Source organism: Oncorhynchus kisutch, linkage group LG19 (assembly GCF_002021735.2).
Source record: "Oncorhynchus kisutch isolate 150728-3 linkage group LG19, Okis_V2, whole genome shotgun sequence".
NCBI lineage: Eukaryota > Metazoa > Chordata > Actinopteri > Salmoniformes > Salmonidae > Oncorhynchus > Oncorhynchus kisutch.
This window is the reverse complement of record NC_034192.2, coordinates 60,706,975-60,727,919: the sequence shown is the minus strand read 5'-3', so window position 1 is coordinate 60,727,919 and position 20,945 is coordinate 60,706,975. Positions and strand designations below refer to the sequence as shown.

General features: G+C 42.7%; 1 protein-coding gene across 6 annotated transcripts in view; it reads left to right on the top strand.

The window, feature by feature from the left end:
• Nucleotides 1–2,412: 2,412 nt before the first annotated feature.
• The window catches only part of LOC109865015 (phosphoethanolamine N-methyltransferase 3), a 22,361-nt gene continuing 3,828 nt past the window's right edge, over nucleotides 2,413–20,945 (top strand). The window contains exons 1-8 of one of the 6 annotated variants that reach the window (XM_031798121.1): nucleotides 2,413–2,632; nucleotides 5,186–5,357; nucleotides 5,626–5,781; nucleotides 13,765–13,901; nucleotides 14,832–14,989; nucleotides 15,246–15,434; nucleotides 16,055–16,144; nucleotides 16,541–16,630. In XM_031798121.1, the coding sequence (XP_031653981.1) occupies nucleotides 5,197–5,357; nucleotides 5,626–5,781; nucleotides 13,765–13,901; nucleotides 14,832–14,989; nucleotides 15,246–15,434; nucleotides 16,055–16,144; nucleotides 16,541–16,630 (981 nt within the window). In that variant the 5' untranslated portion in view covers nucleotides 2,413–2,632; nucleotides 5,186–5,196. Of the gene's footprint in view, nucleotides 2,633–2,718; nucleotides 2,986–5,182; nucleotides 5,358–5,625; nucleotides 5,782–13,764; nucleotides 13,902–14,831; nucleotides 14,990–15,245; nucleotides 15,435–16,054; nucleotides 16,145–16,540; nucleotides 16,631–20,945 lie in introns of those variants that run through there. The other 5 variants (XM_031798124.1, XM_031798120.1, XM_031798123.1 and 2 more) reach the window with 5 other exon arrangements.

The following is a 20,945-nucleotide window of genomic DNA, read 5'->3' as shown; positions in this document are numbered from 1 at the left end:
TGGGCGGCCTTCTCTTGGTAGGTTTTTTGTGTTGCCATATTCTTTATATTTTTTTAATAATGGATTTAATGGTGCTCTGTGGGATGTTCAAAGTTTCAGATATTTTTTTATAACCCAACCCTGATCTGTACTTCTCCAAAACTTTGTCCCTGACCTGATTGGAGAGACTCTGTCCCTGACCTGTTTGGAGAGACTCTGTCCCTGACCTGTTTGGAGAGACTCTGTCCCTGACCTGTTTGGAGAGACTCTGTCCCTGACCTGTTTGGAGAGACTCTGTCCCTGACCTGTTTGGAGAGACTCTGTCCCTGACCTGTTTGGAGAGACTCTGTCCCTGACCTGTTTGGAGAGACTCTGTCCCTGACCTGTTTGGAGAGCTCCTTGGTCTTCATGGTGCCGCTTGCTTGGTGGTGCCCCTTGCTTAGTGGTGTTGCAGACTCTGGGGCCTTTCAGAACAGGTGTATATATACTGAGATCATGTGACAGATCATGTGATCATGACACTTAGATTGCACACAGGTGGACTTTATTTAACAAATTATGTGACTTCTGAAGGTAATTGGTTGCACCAGATCTTATTTAGGGGCTTCATAGCAAAGGGGATGAATACATATACATACACACGCACCACTTTTACATTTTTTTGTTTTTTTTGTTTTTTGAAACAAGTAGTTTTTTTTCATTTCACTATTTTGTGTATTACATGAAATTGAAATAAAATTTCAAAATTTCCAAAATTTCCAAAATTTTCATCAGTAACTTTTGGATTACCCAAACTCAGTAACGTAATCTGATTACATTCAGTTACTTTTGGATTACTTTGCCCTTAAGAGGCATTAGAAGAAGACAAAAATGTATGTTACCCATTGAATGACATCTATTGCAGGATAAATCAATGTTAAAGTTAACATAGATGGCCATATATGAATGTTACATTTTACTTTATGGGTTGGTTATGTAGGCTTCTTCTAACCCATCACTGTCTACTACATATACTAATACGATTAAATTATATATTTACATTAAAAACCAAAGTCTATCAGAATTGCAGTCATTCCAATATATGTTACACCCCTTGATCTTCAAGAATAGGACTTGGAAATATGGAAGTATATATTAGCCAAATTGTTTAACCTGAGCATAACCCCAAAACAGAGGACTTATTATCCAGCCATACTCTGTTGTTTATGATTTTGCCGTCATGGAGGACTGATTGGACTCATTGATTCGAGTTGAAAAATAACGTAAAAATAAAGAAAAACCCTGTAATGAGTGGGTGTGTCCAAACTTTGGACTGGTAAGGTATATATATCATTTATAAGTGCAAACATGGTTGTAGCGACTACAGATTGCCCCTTTAAGTCGATTAAATGTGTGCGAGTTTGAGCATGTGTCCATTAGGCCTATGGATTTTTTTTCAGCATCAATTAGATTGAGCAATACAATCTTCACTTTTATTCCATTATTCCACTATACAAGTGTTCCAAGAGCGCATGTTTTCAGTGGCTGTCCACTGGTTTCAAAAACAATGATTGATAGGCAGTTTAAACTTCTTGAATTCAACCATTATTGGGTTCAAATGCACATTTAGATTTTTTGAATAGCCATCCACAACAACCACAATCCGTAAAGCGCAAATAGCTAAATGAGAGCAGCAGTGTGATTCACATCAATAATAAGTGATATCCGTATCGCCATAGACTACGTCACTGATGTCACTGCTGCTCCAAGCGTTTATTCAAGTTGGATCATCTTCGGATACCGACAGCAGTCTCGCCATTGGAAGACATAGCTTGGACTGTAGCCTGCTCTCCAAACACATTTGGTGTGTTATCATAGTGGTCTCTGACTTGTGTTCAGACTTGCTCGGGTGGAATAAACTTAAACTTGCCCCTTTTTTCAATGCTGATTTGAATGTCATTGAGAAAATGTGTCAATTATTATAATTTTTTATCGCAAACATCCTTTCTGAATGTAAAAGTAATCCTTGAAGTAATCATCTAGTTTTTCAAAAGTATCCGTAATGTGATTACAATATTTTTTGCTGGTAACGTGTTTTTGTAACCCCTTACATGTAATGCTGGTACTTTTAATGTTTTTTTGGTAATAACATGTATTGTAATTATGCCCATTTTGAAATGGATGTGTTTCTCATAACAGCTGGCCTCCCATTATGGAAAGAAAATGTGTAATTCCTCAATTCAAAATAAAAAAAATAAAAAAATGTTGTCGTCTGGTCATGTCATCTGCTGCGTGAGTTTAATCATCATCAATCTGAACCATGCACTACCTGGCTCGGGCTGGCCCTTTAAAGGACACGCTTTGGAAGAAAGCAGATGCATGAGGCAGGCATTGCGCAATCCGAGTATGCATACATACCACACATGAGCGACTCCATCCCAACCGTGTCAGCACATTTGGGACGAAAGGGACTCGTTTCAACCTCGGTAAAATAACGCACGCAGACACCCTGTGCACAGACCACCAGCTATACCTTTAATACGCCCTATTTACATACATCTGACTCTTATTTTTATATTCCACATGGATGGATGACTCAATATCGTTTTTATCTCCTCCTCCTGAATAATTGACATCTCACCAGCTCGGTTCTTCAACAGGCATGGTCTGTAAGGTAAGGGAAATCCCGTGCCAACATAGACCCCCCCTTCTTTTTCCCCAGATGATTATTCATGAGTAATTGTTCTCTCCCCTCATATTCGGAGCATCGGAATGGTCAGTTCTGTACCTGTCGATATGGAAAGCCAACTCCTACACGCACATATGTCACCCGTTATTTGAACACGAGCCGTCACAAAAGGTTTCCACTAGTCTGACAGTGATTACACTCAACATACCATCGGCGGATAGTTGGTGCTGTTAGAGTCACTGAACACTAAGACTAATAGTTATTATTTTCTTCTTTTTTCTTCTTTTTTTAAAAACAATTTAAACTGTTTTGAACTTCATCAAACATGGACATCAAAGGTAAGGATGATTTGGTTTCCATCCTCTATCTATCGACTGTAACAGTGTGGGTTTATTACAATGTGATGGACATTTTCTTGTCAGAAGTTAATAATTACAAGGCTTTTTTTTGGCCCAACATGTGCTCAGAGTTTAGTCGGTTCATGTGAGTGATGAAAGCAATCCTAACTGATGTAGATCAGTCCTGGAATGGTTTACTGTAAATTACACTGTACCATTACAGTGGTTCCCAACTCCTGTCCCTGACAGTACACATTTTTGTTGTAGCCACAGATAAACGTACCTAATTCAACTAATTGAGGGCCTGATGATTAGTTGAATCAGGTGTGCTTGTCCAAGGCTACATTGAAAATGTGAACTGTTGGGAGGTACTGGAAGACCGGAGTTGGGAACCACTATAACTACTAGATGATACATTGATAGCAGGCTAGTTAGCTACTAATAGCGGTAGCTGCTGCAGTTACACTATAAATATAACTATATATACAAAAGTATGTGGACACCTCTTCAAATTAGTGGATTTGGCTATATTTGCATAGAGCCCTGACCTCAACCCCGTTGAACACCTTTGGGATGAATTGGAACGCCGACTGCGAGCAAGGACTAATCGCCCAAAATCAGTGCCTGACCTCACAGCTCTTCTGGCTGAATGGATGCAAGTCCCCCTCAGCAATGTTCCAACATCTAGTGGAAAGCCTTCCCAGAAGAGTGGCTGGTATAGCAGCAAAGGGGGGGGGGGGACATCCTCCATATTATTGTCCATGATTTTGGAATGAGATGTTGGATGAGCAGGTGTCCACATACTTTTGGTCATGTATTGTATATTGTCTGGCTACCCAAACTTCTTGCTCTGGCCAAACTCTAAGCCACGTCCACTGACGCGAAATATAGAGCATCAGAATAATTGAATTTGAGTCGTCAGGCAGTTATAGTGATTTATTAATGATTGTGTCCTGTTTTGACAGTTATATAAACTGTTAGCTGTAGTTCTGATTATTGTTATTAATTACAAAACAGTGATTGATTTCTAGGATATGTTGTTCCAGCAATTCAGAGTTCTGGAGAGTTGTACCTCTTATTATGGGGAGTTGTACCTCTTGTTGTTGCTCTTTAGAGTTTTGGAGAGTTGTGCCTCTTGTTATGGGGAGTTGTACCTCTTGTTGCTCTATAGAGTTTTGGAGAGTTGTACCTCTTGTTGTTGCTCTTTAGAGTTCTGGAGAGTTGTGCCTCTTGTTGCTCTTTAGAGTTTTGGAGAGTTGTACCTCTTGTTGTTGCTCTTTAGAGTTCTGGAGAGTTGTGCCTCTTGTTGCTCTTTAGAGTTTTGGAGAGTTGTACCTCTTGTTATGGGGAGTTGTACCTCTTGTTATGGGGAGTTGTACCTCTTGTTGCTCTTTACAGTTTTGGAGAGTTGTACCTCTTGTTATGGGGAGTTGTACCTCTTGTTGCTCTTTAGAGTTTTGGAGAGTTGTACCTCTTGTTGTTGCTCTTTAGAGTTCTGGAGAGTTGTGCCTCTTGTTGCTCTTTAGAGTTTTGGAGAGTTGTACCTCTTGTTATGGGGAGTTGTACCTCTTGTTATGGGGAGTTGTACCTCTTGTTGCTCTTTACAGTTTTGGAGAGTTGTACCTCTTGTTATGGGGAGTTGTACCTCTTGTTGTTGCTCTTTAGAGTTTTGGAGAGTTGTACCTCTTGTTGTTGCTCTTTAGAGTTCTGGAGAGTTGTGCCTCTTGTTGCTCTTTAGAGTTCTGGAGAGTTGTGCCTCTTGTTGCTCTTTAGAGTTCTGGAGAGTTGTACCTCTTGTTATAGGGAGTTGTACCTCTTGTTGCTCTTTAGAGTTCTGGAGATTTGTACCTCTTGTTATAGGGAGTTGTACCTCTTGTTGCTCTTTAGAGTTCTGGAGATTTGTACCTCTTGTTGTTCTCATGCTGTAGTAACTCTACGGTATCAAACTCAGATCACAACACACTCTGGTCTATAATAGCTTTAAAATATAATAAATAGAATAGACTATAATAGCATAGACTAGAATGGCATAGACTAGAATAGACTAGCATAGAATGTCAATTCTTATCAAAATAAAACACAGACTGGGCACATACAACAAATGTACAAATACAGTATGTTGGTGTTTGTGTTGGTTTTGGTGTGTATTTGTCCAGCAGTTTGCTTTAGTTCTTGTCTTCCTCTTCTTTCCACTGAGTAGAGAGGAGTACGATGACAGAGTTCTGGAAGGAGCACAGCCGCCAGGCCACGGTTGAGGAAATGATGTTGGACTCTCATGCCCAGGAGCTGACCCTGCACGAACTGCCTGAGATCCTCTCCCTGCTGCCCAGCCTTTCCGGCCAGAGGGTCCTGGAGCTGGGCGCCGGGATCGGGTCAGTGGGTCTATTGAACTATATCTATAAAACAACAGATCAGATAGACTTTTAATAACATCAAGCATGTACTGTGTCATGATCTCTGTAGAGCCATGAGGTTTAACTGACCATGTGACCTGACACGGAAAACTCCTGGCCCTGGGCTATGATGGGGACCTGTGTTTTTCCTGGTCAGGTGACATTGACTCTTGTTGGCAGTTTGATCCTCGCTGTCTGATGTGGAGGTGTTTGACCCTTTGTGTTTGTGTGTTTTGGTCTCTTCCAGTAGGTACACCAGCCACCTGTTGACCCAGGCCAGTCACGTGACAGCGGTCGACTTCATGGAGAGCTTCGTGGAGAAGAACAGACAGGACAACAGTCACCATGGCAACGCCTCCTTCCTCCAGGCAGACGTCACCAAGCTGGACTTCCCCAAAAACAGGTCTGCTTTTGGATATAATGTTTATAATAATAATATAATATATTATAAAACAGGTCTGCTTTTGGATATAATGATAATATAATATATTATAAAACAGGTTTGCGTAAGGTTGAAAAGCTACCGGTAATTTACCAAAGTTACCAGAATCTTCTGTGATTTGGGTAATTAAGAGGTAATCTATGGCAATCTATGGTAAATTTGGTAATTTATACTTGCAAAACTGTAAAAAAAATATATATATATTTATATATAGTATACATTTTCTATATCTGTGTCCCATATTGTCCAGTAGTTTCTGATAGATAGACCATATGGTTCAAGAGAAAATAACCAAATTAATTTTTAAAAGCATCTAATCAACAATGGCTTTATTTTCAATGAACTCTTGCTACTATTTACTGCCACCAACATTGACAACAGACATGTTCACATAGAAGAGCAAAGTCTGTACAAGATAATATAAAGTATATTTAATGCTGAATGGTTTATATTATATTTTAGATTATGTTTTGTCATTCTATTGTTTATTTTAAAATCATCTTAAATATTTTCCATGTAGTGAGGCCACACAGAGGGCCAGAGATCATTACGGACACCGGTGATAATCTGAAGTACCCAAAAAAGGACACTTGATTTTTACCTTCTAAAATGCCGTATATTCCATTGAAAGTGAACAAAATTCTGGGTAGTTTACTGGTAAACTTAGAAAGATAAGAAAAGTGCTCTGATTTGGGGTGTTTTGTTTGCATAAAGCTATTGACTTTATGACTTTGGATTGATAACATGTTCAAAGTCTATGACTGAGGTATTTATTTTTTAAAACTGGTTTGACGAGATGTCTCACCTATACCTTAGCCTTCGGTTGGAACTGAATACACTAATATGAGGTGACACTGTTTGTGTCCCAAATGACACCCTATTCCCTATGTAGTGCACTACTTTTGACCAGGGACCATAGAGCTCCGGTCAAAAGTAGTGCACTATATGGAGACTATGGTGCCATTTGGGACGCATTTTGCCTAAAGCCGATGGGTATAACGCATTAATACTTGTTCTAAGCTTTTGTGAGCCTTTATAACATCCTATTATCAGGCTTAATATGTGATGTGTACCCCCCCCATCAGTTATGGTGTTATTCTGATGTGTACCCCCCCCATCAGTTATGGTGTTATTCTGATGTGTACCCCCCCCCCCCATCAGTTATGGTGTTATTCTGATGTGTACCCCCCCCATCAGTTATGGTGTTATTCTGATGTGTACCCCCCCCCCATCAGTTATGGTGTTATTCTGATGTGTACCCCCCCCCCCATCAGTTATGGTGTTATTCTGATGTGTACCCCCCCATCAGTTATGGTGTTATTCTGATGTGTACCCCCCCATCAATTATGGTGTTGTTCTGATGTGTACCCCCCCATCAGTTATGGTGTTATTCTGATGTGTACCCCCCCCCCCCCCCATCAGTTATGGTGTTGTTCTGATGTGTACCCCCCCATCAGTTATGGTGTTGTTCTGATGTGTACCCCCCCATCAGTTATGGTGTTATTCTGATGTGTACCCCCCCCCCCCATCAGTTATGGTGTTGTTCTGTGGTGTACCCCCCCCCCATCAGTTATGGTGTTATTCTGATGTGTACCCCCCCCCCATCAGTTATGGTGTTATTCTGATGTGTACCCCCCCCCCATCAGTTATGGTGTTATTCTGATGTGTACCCCCCCATCAGTTATGGTGTTATTCTGATGTGTACCCCCCCCCCCATCAGTTATGGTGTTATTCTGATGTGTACCCCCCCCCATCAGTTATGGTGTTATTCTGATGTGTACCCCCCCCCCCCATCAGTTATGGTGTTATTCTGATGTGTACCCCCCCCCCCCCATCAGTTATGGTGTTATTCTGATGTGTACCCCCCCCCCCATCAGTTATGGTGTTATTCTGATGTGTACCCCCCCCCCATCAGTTATGGTGTTATTCTGATGTGTACCCCCCCCCCCATCAGTTATGATGTTATTCTGATGTGTACCCCCCCCCATCAGTTATGATGTTATTCTGATGTGTACCCCCCCCCCCATCAGTTATGATGTTATTCTGATGTGTACCCCCCCCCCCATCAGTTATGGTGTTATTCTGATGTGTACCCCCCCCCCATCAGTTATGATGTTATTCTGATGTGTACCCCCCCATCAGTTATGGTGTTATTCTGATGTGTACCCCCCCATCAGTTATGGTGTTATTCTGATGTGTACCCCCCCATCAATTATGGTGTTATTCTGATGTGTACCCCCCCCCCCATCAGTTATGATGTTATTCTGATGTGTACCCCCCCCCCATCAGTTATGATGTGATTCTGATGTGTACCCCCCCATCAGTTATGGTGTTATTCTGATGTGTACCCCCCCATCAATTATGGTGTTATTCTGATGTGTACCCCCCCCCCATCAGTTATGATGTTATTCTGATGTGTACCCCCCCCCCCATCAGTTATGATGTTATTCTGATGTGTACCCCCCCATCAGTTATGATGTTGTTCTGATGTGTACCCCCCCCCCCATCAGTTATGATGTTATTCTGATGTGTACCCCCCCCCATCAGTTATGATGTTATTCTGATGTGTACCCCCCCCCCCCCATCAGTTATGGTGTTATTCTGATGTGTACCCCCCCCCCCCATCAGTTATGATGTTATTCTGATGTGTACCCCCCCCCCATCAGTTATGATGTTATTCTGATGTGTACCCCCCCATCAGTTATGATGTTATTCTGATGTGTACCCCCCCCCCCATCAGTTATGATGTTATTCTGATGTGTACCCCCCCCCCATCAGTTATGGTGTTATTCTGATGTGTACCCCCCCCCCCCCCATCAGTTATGGTGTTATTCTGATGTGTACCCCCCCCCCATCAGTTATGGTGTTATTCTGATGTGTACCCCCCCCCCCCATCAGTTATGATGTTATTCTGATGTGTACCCCCCCCCCCCCCATCAGTTATGATGTTATTCTGATGTGTACCCCCCCCCCCCCCATCAGTTATGATGTTATTCTGATGTGTACCCCCCCCCCCATCAGTTATGGTGTTATTCTGATGTGTACCCCCCCCCCCCATCAGTTATGATGTTATTCTGATGTGTACCCCCCCCCATCAGTTATGGTGTTATTCTGATGTGTACCCCCCCCCATCAGTTATGATGTTATTCTGATGTGTACCCCCCCCCCATCAGTTATGATGTTATTCTGATGTGTACCCCCCCCCCCCCCCCATTAGTTATGATGTTATTCTGATGTGTACCCCCCCATCAGTTATGATGTTATTCTGATGTGTACCCCCCCATCAGTTATGATGTTATTCTGATGTGTACCCCCCCATCAATTATGGTGTTATTCTGATGTGTACCCCCCCCCATCAGTTATGATGTTATTCTGATGTGTACCCCCCCCCCCATCAGTTATGATGTTATTCTGATGTGTACCCCCCCATCAGTTATGATGTTGTTCTGATGTGTACCCCCCCCCATCAGTTATGATGTTATTCTGATGTGTACCCCCCCCCCATCAGTTATGATGTTATTCTGATGTGTACCCCCCCCCCCCCCCCATCAGTTATGGTGTTATTCTGATGTGTACCCCCCCCCATCAGTTATGATGTTATTCTGATGTGTACCCCCCCCCATCAGTTATGGTGTTATTCTGATGTGTACCCCCCCCCATCAGTTATCATGTTATTCTGATGTGTACCCCTCCCCCCCCCCATCAGTTATGATGTTATTCTGATGTGTACCCCCCCCCCCCCCCATTAGTTATGATGTTATTCTGATGTGTACCCCCCATCAATTATGGTGTTGTTCTGATGTGTACCCCCCCATCAGTTATGGTGTTATTCTGATGTGTACCCCCCCCCCCCCCCCATCAGTTATGGTGTTGTTCTGATGTGTACCCCCCCATCAGTTATGGTGTTGTTCTGATGTGTACCCCCCCATCAGTTATGGTGTTATTCTGATGTGTACCCCCCCCCCCCCATCAGTTATGGTGTTGTTCTGTGGTGTACCCCCCCCCATCAGTTATGGTGTTATTCTGATGTGTACCCCCCCCCATCAGTTATGGTGTTATTCTGATGTGTACCCCCCCCCCATCAGTTATGGTGTTATTCTGATGTGTACCCCCCCATCAGTTATGGTGTTATTCTGATGTGTACCCCCCCCCCCCATCAGTTATGGTGTTATTCTGATGTGTACCCCCCCCCATCAGTTATGGTGTTATTCTGATGTGTACCCCCCCCCCCATCAGTTATGGTGTTATTCTGATGTGTACCCCCCCCCCCCCATCAGTTATGGTGTTATTCTGATGTGTACCCCCCCCCCCCATCAGTTATGGTGTTATTCTGATGTGTACCCCCCCCCCATCAGTTATGGTGTTATTCTGATGTGTACCCCCCCCCCCATCAGTTATGATGTTATTCTGATGTGTACCCCCCCCCCATCAGTTATGATGTTATTCTGATGTGTACCCCCCCCCCATCAGTTATGATGTTATTCTGATGTGTACCCCCCCCCCCATCAGTTATGGTGTTATTCTGATGTGTACCCCCCCCCCATCAGTTATGATGTTATTCTGATGTGTACCCCCCCATCAGTTATGGTGTTATTCTGATGTGTACCCCCCCATCAGTTATGGTGTTATTCTGATGTGTACCCCCCCATCAATTATGGTGTTATTCTGATGTGTACCCCCCCCCCCCATCAGTTATGATGTTATTCTGATGTGTACCCCCCCCCCCCATCAGTTATGATGTGATTCTGATGTGTACCCCCCCATCAGTTATGGTGTTATTCTGATGTGTACCCCCCCATCAATTATGGTGTTATTCTGATGTGTACCCCCCCCCCATCAGTTATGATGTTATTCTGATGTGTACCCCCCCCCCCATCAGTTATGATGTTATTCTGATGTGTACCCCCCCATCAGTTATGATGTTGTTCTGATGTGTACCCCCCCCCCATCAGTTATGATGTTATTCTGATGTGTACCCCCCCCCCATCAGTTATGATGTTATTCTGATGTGTACCCCCCCCCCCCCCATCAGTTATGGTGTTATTCTGATGTGTACCCCCCCCCCCATCAGTTATGATGTTATTCTGATGTGTACCCCCCCCCATCAGTTATGATGTTATTCTGATGTGTACCCCCCCATCAGTTATGATGTTATTCTGATGTGTACCCCCCCCCCCATCAGTTATGATGTTATTCTGATGTGTACCCCCCCCCATCAGTTATGGTGTTATTCTGATGTGTACCCCCCCCCCCCCCATCAGTTATGGTGTTATTCTGATGTGTACCCCCCCCCCATCAGTTATGGTGTTATTCTGATGTGTACCCCCCCCCCCCCCATCAGTTATGATGTTATTCTGATGTGTACCCCCCCCCCCCCATCAGTTATGATGTTATTCTGATGTGTACCCCCCCCCCCCCCCCATCAGTTATGATGTTATTCTGATGTGTACCCCCCCCCCCATCAGTTATGGTGTTATTCTGATGTGTACCCCCCCCCCCCCATCAGTTATGATGTTATTCTGATGTGTACCCCCCCCCATCAGTTATGGTGTTATTCTGATGTGTACCCCCCCCCATCAGTTATGATGTTATTCTGATGTGTACCCCCCCCCCCCATCAGTTATGATGTTATTCTGATGTGTACCCCCCCCCCCCCCCCATTAGTTATGATGTTATTCTGATGTGTACCCCCCCATCAGTTATGATGTTATTCTGATGTGTACCCCCCCATCAGTTATGATGTTATTCTGATGTGTACCCCCCCATCAATTATGGTGTTATTCTGATGTGTACCCCCCCCCCATCAGTTATGATGTTATTCTGATGTGTACCCCCCCCCCCATCAGTTATGATGTTATTCTGATGTGTACCCCCCCATCAGTTATGATGTTGTTCTGATGTGTACCCCCCCCCCATCAGTTATGATGTTATTCTGATGTGTACCCCCCCCCCATCAGTTATGATGTTATTCTGATGTGTACCCCCCCCCCCCCCCCCATCAGTTATGGTGTTATTCTGATGTGTACCCCCCCCCATCAGTTATGATGTTATTCTGATGTGTACCCCCCCCCATCAGTTATGGTGTTATTCTGATGTGTACCCCCCCCCATCAGTTATCATGTTATTCTGATGTGTACCCCTCCCCCCCCCCATCAGTTATGATGTTATTCTGATGTGTACCCCCCCCCCCCCCATTAGTTATGATGTTATTCTGATGTGTACCCCCCCATCAGTTATGGTGTTATTCTGATGTGTACCCCCCCATCAGTTATGATGTTATTCTGATGTGTACCCCCCCATCAGTTATGGTGTTATTCTGATGTGTACCCCCCCATCAGTTATGGTGTTATTCTGATGTGTACCCCCCCATCAATTATGGTGTTATTCTGATGTGTACCCCCCCCCCCCATCAGTTATGATGTTATTCTGATGTGTACCCCCCCCCCATCAGTTATGATGTGATTCTGATGTGTACCCCCCCATCAGTTATGGTGTTATTCTGATGTGTACCCCCCCATCAATTATGGTGTTATTCTGATGTGTACCCCCCCCCCCCATCAGTTATGATGTTATTCTGATGTGTACCCCCCCCCCATCAGTTATGATGTTATTCTGATGTGTACCCCCCCATCAGTTATGATGTTGTTCTGATGTGTACCCCCCCCCCATCAGTTATGATGTTATTCTGATGTGTACCCCCCCCCCCCCATCAGTTATGATGTTATTCTGATGTGTACCCCCCCCCCCATCAGTTATGGTGTTATTCTGATGTGTACCCCCCCCCCCCATCAGTTATGATGTTATTCTGATGTGTACCCCCCCCCCATCAGTTATGATGTTATTCTGATGTGTACCCCCCCATCAGTTATGATGTTATTCTGATGTGTACCCCCCCCCCATCAGTTATGATGTTATTCTGATGTGTACCCCCCCCCCATCAGTTATGGTGTTATTCTGATGTGTACCCCCCCCCCCCATCAGTTATGGTGTTATTCTGATGTGTACCCCCCCCCATCAGTTATGGTGTTATTCTGATGTGTACCCCCCCCCCCCCATCAGTTATGATGTTATTCTGATGTGTACCCCCCCCCCCATCAGTTATGGTGTTATTCTGATGTGTACCCCCCCCCCCCATCAGTTATGATGTTATTCTGATGTGTACCCCCCCCCCATCAGTTATGGTGTTATTCTGATGTGTACCCCCCCCCATCAGTTATGATGTTATTCTGATGTGTACCCCCCCCCCCATCAGTTATGATGTTATTCTGATGTGTACCCCCCCCCCCCCCATTAGTTATGATGTTATTCTGATGTGTACCCCCCCATCAGTTATGATGTTATTCTGATGTGTACCCCCCCATCAGTTATGATGTTATTCTGATGTGTACCCCCCCATCAATTATGGTGTTATTCTGATGTGTACCCCCCCCCCCCCATCAGTTATGATGTTATTCTGATGTGTACCCCCCCCCCCATCAGTTATGATGTTATTCTGATGTGTACCCCCCCATCAGTTATGATGTTGTTCTGATGTGTACCCCCCCCCCATCAGTTATGATGTTATTCTGATGTGTACCCCCCCCCCCATCAGTTATGATGTTATTCTGATGTGTACCCCCCCCCCCCCCCCCATCAGTTATGGTGTTATTCTGATGTGTACCCCCCCCCATCAGTTATGATGTTATTCTGATGTGTACCCCCCCCCATCAGTTATGGTGTTATTCTGATGTGTACCCCCCCCCATCAGTTATCATGTTATTCTGATGTGTACCCCTCCCCCCCCCCCATCAGTTATGATGTTATTCTGATGTGTACCCCCCCCCCCCCCATTAGTTATGATGTTATTCTGATGTGTACCCCCCCATCAGTTATGGTGTTATTCTGATGTGTACCCCCCCATCAGTTATGGTGTTATTCTGATGTGTACCCCCCCCCCCCCATCAGTTTTGACATCATCTTCTCCAACTGGCTACTGATGTATCTGAGTGACGAGGAGCTGACGTCACTAACAGAGAGGATGCTGGGATGGCTCTGCCCCGGAGGATACCTGTTCTTCAGGGAATCCTGCAACTACCAATCAGGTACGAGCTCTAAAATCACCTGAATATCTATTGTGAGTCACTCTTCCAGTCTAATGAATCTCTAAACCCTCTGTAGAACTGAGAGGTTTTGATAGGTGGAAGCAACATGGGGATATATCTACCCAGACACTCTTCTCATCCTGTCGTCTGTCTCATCATTTATTAGCTAACTTAACAGATCCCTATTCAGTCCACTTTCACCTTCATGGGATACTTAAATTCACATCAGATAGTCTACTTCCAGCTGTTGTGTAAGTAAGGGATAATCACTGAGAGGCTATGCGTTCTATGGTGAATAATGAATAACGTGACCCTTCCACGGAGTTGTATTATTTTCCAGAGAAAGCATAGAGCCCCAAGTTGATTATCCTTTTTTAATACCTTGGCTATCATTTAACACATTTGCCACTAGATATGTGTTCCTTTGCCGCTAGATAGGTGCTCAACGTCCACTGAAGTAGCTAGCTAGTTTAGAGTACTTGCCGTGGTAACCAAACAAACAGACTTGCTAGTTTATCTCAGTAAACCATCAGTTCTAGCTTGCCATTATGAAAATGTTTTCAATTCATCTTTTGCTTTCAAAACCAGCTCAAACAGAGGATGTGTAAGAATGATCTATAGCCATTGAATTCTACCGTGCTGATATACTGTGTGTTATAGGAAAATAATGCATGCTCTAGAATGCCCTTCAAGCCAATCAGAAACAAGTATTCAACAATGCCATGGTATGTTCATGGTCTGATTGTAACCATCTCTCTCTCTCTCTCTCTCTCTCTCTCTCTCTCTCTCTCTCTTTCTCTGTCTGTCTGTCTGTCTGTCTGTCTGTCTGTCTGTCTGTCTGTCTGTCTGTCTGTCTGTCTGTCTGTCTGTCTGTCTGTCTGTCTGTCTGTCTGTCTGTCTGTCTGTCTGTCTGTCTGTCTGTCTGTCCAGGTGACTGTAAGAGGACCTTTAACCCTACACACTACAGATCGTCGGCCCACTACAGTCACTTGATGACAACAACACTACGGGAGGAGTCAGAGGGGCCGGAGAAGCAGGTGTTTGGCTTTGACATCGTGCTCAATAAAACCGTGCAGACATACATCAAGGTAGGGTGCTTTATTGCTACTGATTGTGTTGTATCTTAAGATAATGTGTGTAAATGAACATTAATGCCACTGTCAGGCTATTTGCTGTGTGTGTGTGTGTGTGTGTGTGTGTGTGTGTGTGTGTGTGTGTGTGTGTGTGTGTGTGTGTGTGTGTGTGTGTGTGTGTGTGTGTGTGTGTGTGTGTGTGTGTGTGTGTGTGTGTGTGTGTGTGGCATCTAAATCTCCCTATATCTTCCTGTCTCATTCCCCTCTTCAGATGAAGAACAACCAGAACCAGGTGTGTTGGCTGTTGGAGAAGGTGGGTCGGGACACCGCCTGTCAAGAGGGCTTCAGAACCTTCCAGCAGTTCCTGGACAACCAGCAGTACACACGCAAAGGCATCCTGCGATACGAAAAGATGTTTGGGGCAGGATACGTCAGCACTGGGGGACACAGCACTACCAAGGTAGGTTTGAGGTTTGGGAGTCCTGCACACACGCACACACACACACACATGCACGCTCGTGCCCACATACAAACACACTTACACATGCACACACATACACACGCCGCCAACACAGGTTTGTGACATCAAGACCCAGAGCAGAAAGGTTGTTGTTTTCCTATGGACAGATGGACAGGTTGTGTAGTTACTGTTTAGACTAGGTTACACAGACTGCTGAAACATAGTTACTGTTTAGACTGGGTTACACAGACTGCTGAAACATAGTTACTGTTTAGACTGGGTTACACAGACTGCTGAAACATAGTTACTGTTTAGACTAGGTTACACAGACTGCTGAAACATAGTTACTGTTTAGACTGGGTTACACAGACTGCTGAAACATAGTTACTGTTTAGACTAGGTTACACAGACTGCTGAAACATAGTTACTGTTTAGACTAGGTTACACAGACTGCTGAAACATAGTTACTGTTTAGACGAGGTTACACAGACTACCAGGGTACTGTGCTCTTTTGGCCTTCTTTATATACAAATACAGAACGTGTGTGTAGTTATTATTGGAATGGGCTTGACACGTTCAGTTTTTTTTTGGGGGGGGGGTTTCACTTTGTGTTAAAAAAGGAGTTTGTTAACCTGCTGAACTTGAAACCTGGAATGAAGGTGCTGGATGTGGGCTGTGGCATCGGTGGTGGAAACTTCTACATGGCAAAGGTCAGCCCCCAGTGACATTTAGTAAATAGGAAGTTTATGATATATATTGTTGGAAATATGAACATTCACGTTACACAGCAGGATGTGGTTAGGTCATACAGTGGGGAGAACAAGTATTTCATACACTGCCGATTTTGCAGGTTTTCCTACTTACAAAGCATGTAGAGGTCTGTATTTTTTTTTAAATCATAGGTACACTTCAATCATACAAATCATACAATGTGATTTTCTGGATTTTTGTTTTAGATTCCGTCTCTCACAGTTGAAGTGTACCTATGATAAAAATTTACAGACCTCTACATGCTTTGTAAGTAGGAAAACCTGGAAAAATCGGCAGTGTATCAAATACTTGTTCTCCCCACTGTATATCCGAATGGTGACGATGATGTTCTGCAGGCCTTCGGCGTGGAAGTGCTGGGCCTGGACCTGTCAGCCAACATGGTGGATATCGCCATAGAGAGGGCCATGGAGGAGAAGCTTCCATCGGTGAGTCTGATTGGTCGTCAGTTGAATGAGGTCATGTCGTTGCTGTCATCTGGACTGGGATCTGTTTGATGGTGGAACAACAGTTGGTTGCTTCCTTGTTATTTATGTGTTTCCCGAAAATGAGAAACATACTAGGTTATGGTCACTAGGTCTACAATGAGAAACATACTAGGTCTACAATGAGAAACATACTAGGTTATGGTAACTAGGTCTACAATGAGAAACATACTAGGTTATGGTCACTAGGTCTACAATGAGAAACATACTAGGTCTACAATGAGAAACATACTAGGTTATGGTTACTAGGTCTACCATGAGAAACATACTAGGTTATGGTAACTAGGTCTACAATGAGAAACATACTAGGTTATGGTCACTAGGTCTACAATGAGAAACATTACTAGGTTATGGTCACTAGGTCTACAATGAGAAACATACTAGGTTATGGTCACTAGTTCTACAATGAGAAACATACTAGGTTATGGTCACTAGGTCTACAATGAGAAACATACTAGGTTATGGTCACTAGGTCTACAATGAGAAACATACTAGGTTATGGTCACTAGGTCTACAATGAGAAACATACTAGGTTATGGTCACTAGGTCTACAATGAGAAACATACTAGGTTATGGTTACTAGGTCTACAATGAGAAACATACTAGGTTATGGTTACTAGGTATACAATGAGAAACATACTAGGTTATGGTTACTAGGTCTACAATGAGAAACATACTAGGTTATGGTTACTAGGACTACAATGAGAAACATACTAGGTTATGGTTACTAGGTCTACAATGAGAAACATACTAGGTTATGGTCACTAGGTCTACAATGAGAAACATACTAGGTTATGGTCACTAGGTCTGCAATGAGAAACATACTAGGTTATGGTCACTAGGTCTACAATGAGAAACATACTAGGTTATGGTCACTAGGTCTACAATGAGAAACATACTAGGTTATGGTTACTAGGTCTACAATGAGAAACATACTAGGTTATGGTCACTAGGTCTACAATGAGAAACATACTAGGTTATGGTCACTAGGTCTACAATGAGAAACATACTAGGTTATGGTCACTAGGTCTACAATGAGAAACATACTAGGTTATGGTTACTAGGTCTACAATGAGAAACATACTAGGTTATGGTTACTAGGTCTACAATGAGAAACATACTAGGTTATGGTCACTAGGTCTACAATGAGAAACATACTACGTTATGGTCACTAGGTCTACAATGAGAAACATACTAGGTTATGGTCACTAGGTCTACAATGAGAAACATACTAGGTTATGGTTACTAGGTCTACAATGAGAAACATACTAGGTTATGGTTACTAGGTCTACAATGAGAAACATACTAGGTTATGGTCACTAGGTCTACAATGAGAAACATTCTAGGTTATGGTCACTAGGTCTACAATGACAAACATACTAGGTTATGGTCACTAGGTCTACAATGACAAACATACTAGGTTATGGTCACTAGGTCTACAATGAGAAACATACTAGGTTATGGTCACTAGGTCTACAATGAGAAACATACTAGGTTATGGTTACTAGGTCTACAATGAGAAACATACTAGGTTATGGTTACTAGGTCTACAATGAGAAACATACTAGGTTATGGTCACTAGGTCTACAATGAGAAACATACTAGGTTATGGTCACTAGGTCTACAATGAGAAACATACTAGGTTATGGTCACTAGGTCTACAATGAGAAACATACTAGGTTATGGTCACTAGGTCTACAATGAGAAACATACTAGGTTATGGTCACTAGGTCTACAATGAGAAACATACTAGGTTATGGTCACTAGGTCTACAATGAGAAACATACTAGGTTATGGTTACTAGGTCTACAATGAGAAACATACTAGGTTATGGTCACTAGGTCTACAATGTGAAACATACTAGGTTATGGTCACTAGGTCTACAATGAGAAACATACTAGGTTATGGTTACTAGGTCTACAATGAGAAACATACTAGGTTATGGTCACTAGGTCTACAATGAGAAACATACTAGGTTATGGTTACTAGGTCTACAATGAGAAACATACTAGGTTATGGTTACTAGGTCTACAATGAGAAACATACTAGGTTATGGTCACTAGGTCTACAATGAGAAACATACTAGGTTATGGTCACTAGGTCTACAATGAGAAACATACTAGGTTATGGTCACTAGGTCTACAATGAGAAACATACTAGGTTATGGTCACTAGGTCTACAATGAGAAACATACTAGGTTATGGTCACTAGGTCTACAATGAGAAACATACTAGGTTATGGTCACTAGGTCTACAATGAGAAACATACTAGGTTATGGTCACTAGGTCTACAATGAGAAACATACTAGGTTATGGTCACTAGGTCTACAATGAGAAACATACTAGGTTATGGTCACTAGGTCTACAATTAGAAACATACTAGGTTATGGTTACTAGGTCTACAATGAGAAACATACTAGGTTATGGTCACTAGGTCTACAATGAGAAACATACTAGGTTATGGTCACTAGGTCTACAATGAGAAACATACTAGGTTATGGTCACTAGGTCTACAATGAGAAACATACTAGGTTATGGTCACTAGGTCTACAATGAGAAACATACTAGGTTATGGTCACTAGGTCTACAATGAGAAACATACTAGGTTATGGTTACTAGGTCTACAATGAGAAACATACTAGGTTATGGTCACTAGGTCTACAATGAGAAACATACTAGGTTATGGTTACTAGGTCTACAATGAGAAACATACTAGGTTATGGTTACTAGGTCTACAATGAGAAACATACTAGGTTATGGTTACTAGGTCTACAATGAGAAACATACTAGGTTATGGTTACTAGGTCTACAATGAGAAACATACTAGGTTATGGTTACTAGGTCTACAATGAGAAGCATACTAGGTTATGGTCACTAGGTCTACAATGAGAAACATACTAGGTTATGGTTACTAGGTCTACAATGAGAAACATACTAGGTTATGGTTACTAGGTCTACAATGAGAAACATACTAGGTTATGGTTACTAGGTCTACAATGAGAAACATACTAGGTTATGGTCACTAGGTCTACAATGAGAAACATACTAGGTTATGGTTACTAGGTCTACAATGAGAAACATACTAGGTTATGGTCACTAGGTCTACAATGAGAAACATACTAGGTTATGGTCACTAGGTCTACTATGAGAAACATACTGGGTTATGGTCACTAGGTCTACAATGAGAAACATACTAGGTTATGGTCACTAGGTCTACAATGAGAAACATACTAGGTTATGGTCACTAGGTCTACAATGAGAAACATACTAGGTTATGGTCACTAGGTCTACAATGAGAAACATACTAGGTTATGGTCACTAGATCTACAATGAGAAACATACTAGGTTATGGTCACTAGGTCTACAATGAGAAACATACTAGGTTATGGTCACTAGGTCTACAATGAGAAACATACTAGGTTATGGTTACTAGGTCTACAATGAGAAACATACTAGGTTATGGTCACTAGGTCTACAATGAGAAACATACTAGGTTATGGTTACTAGGTCTACAATGAGAAACATACTAGGTTATGGTTACTAGGTCTACAATGAGAAACATACTAGGTTATGGTCACGAGGTCTACAATGAGAAACATACTAGGTTATGGTCACTAGGTCTACAATGAGAAACATACTAGGTTATGGTCACTAGGTCTACTATGAGAAACATACTGGGTTATGGTCACTAGGTCTACAATGAGAAACATACTAGGTTATGGTCACTAGGTCTACAATGAGAAACATACTAGGTTATGGTCACTAGGTCTACAATGAGAAACATACTAGGTTATGGTCACTAGGTCTACAATGAGAAACATACTAGGTTATGGTCACTAGGTCTACAATGAGAAACATACTAGGTTATGGTCACTAGATCTACAATGAGAAACATACTAGGTTATGGTCACTAGGTCTACAATGAGAAACATACTAGGTTATGGTCACTAGGTCTACAATGAGAAACATACTAGGTTATGGTTACTAGGTCTACAATGAGAAACATACTAGGTTATGGTCACTAGGTCTACAATGAGAAACATACTAGGTTATGGTTACTAGGTCTACAATGAGAAACATACTAGGTTATGGTTACTAGGTCTACAATGAGAAACATACTAGGTTATGGTCACGAGGTCTACAATGAGAAACATACTAGGTTATGGTCACTAGGTCTACAATGACAAACATACTAGGTTATGGTCACTAGGTCTACAATGAGAAACATACTAGGTTATGGTCACTAGGACTACAATGAG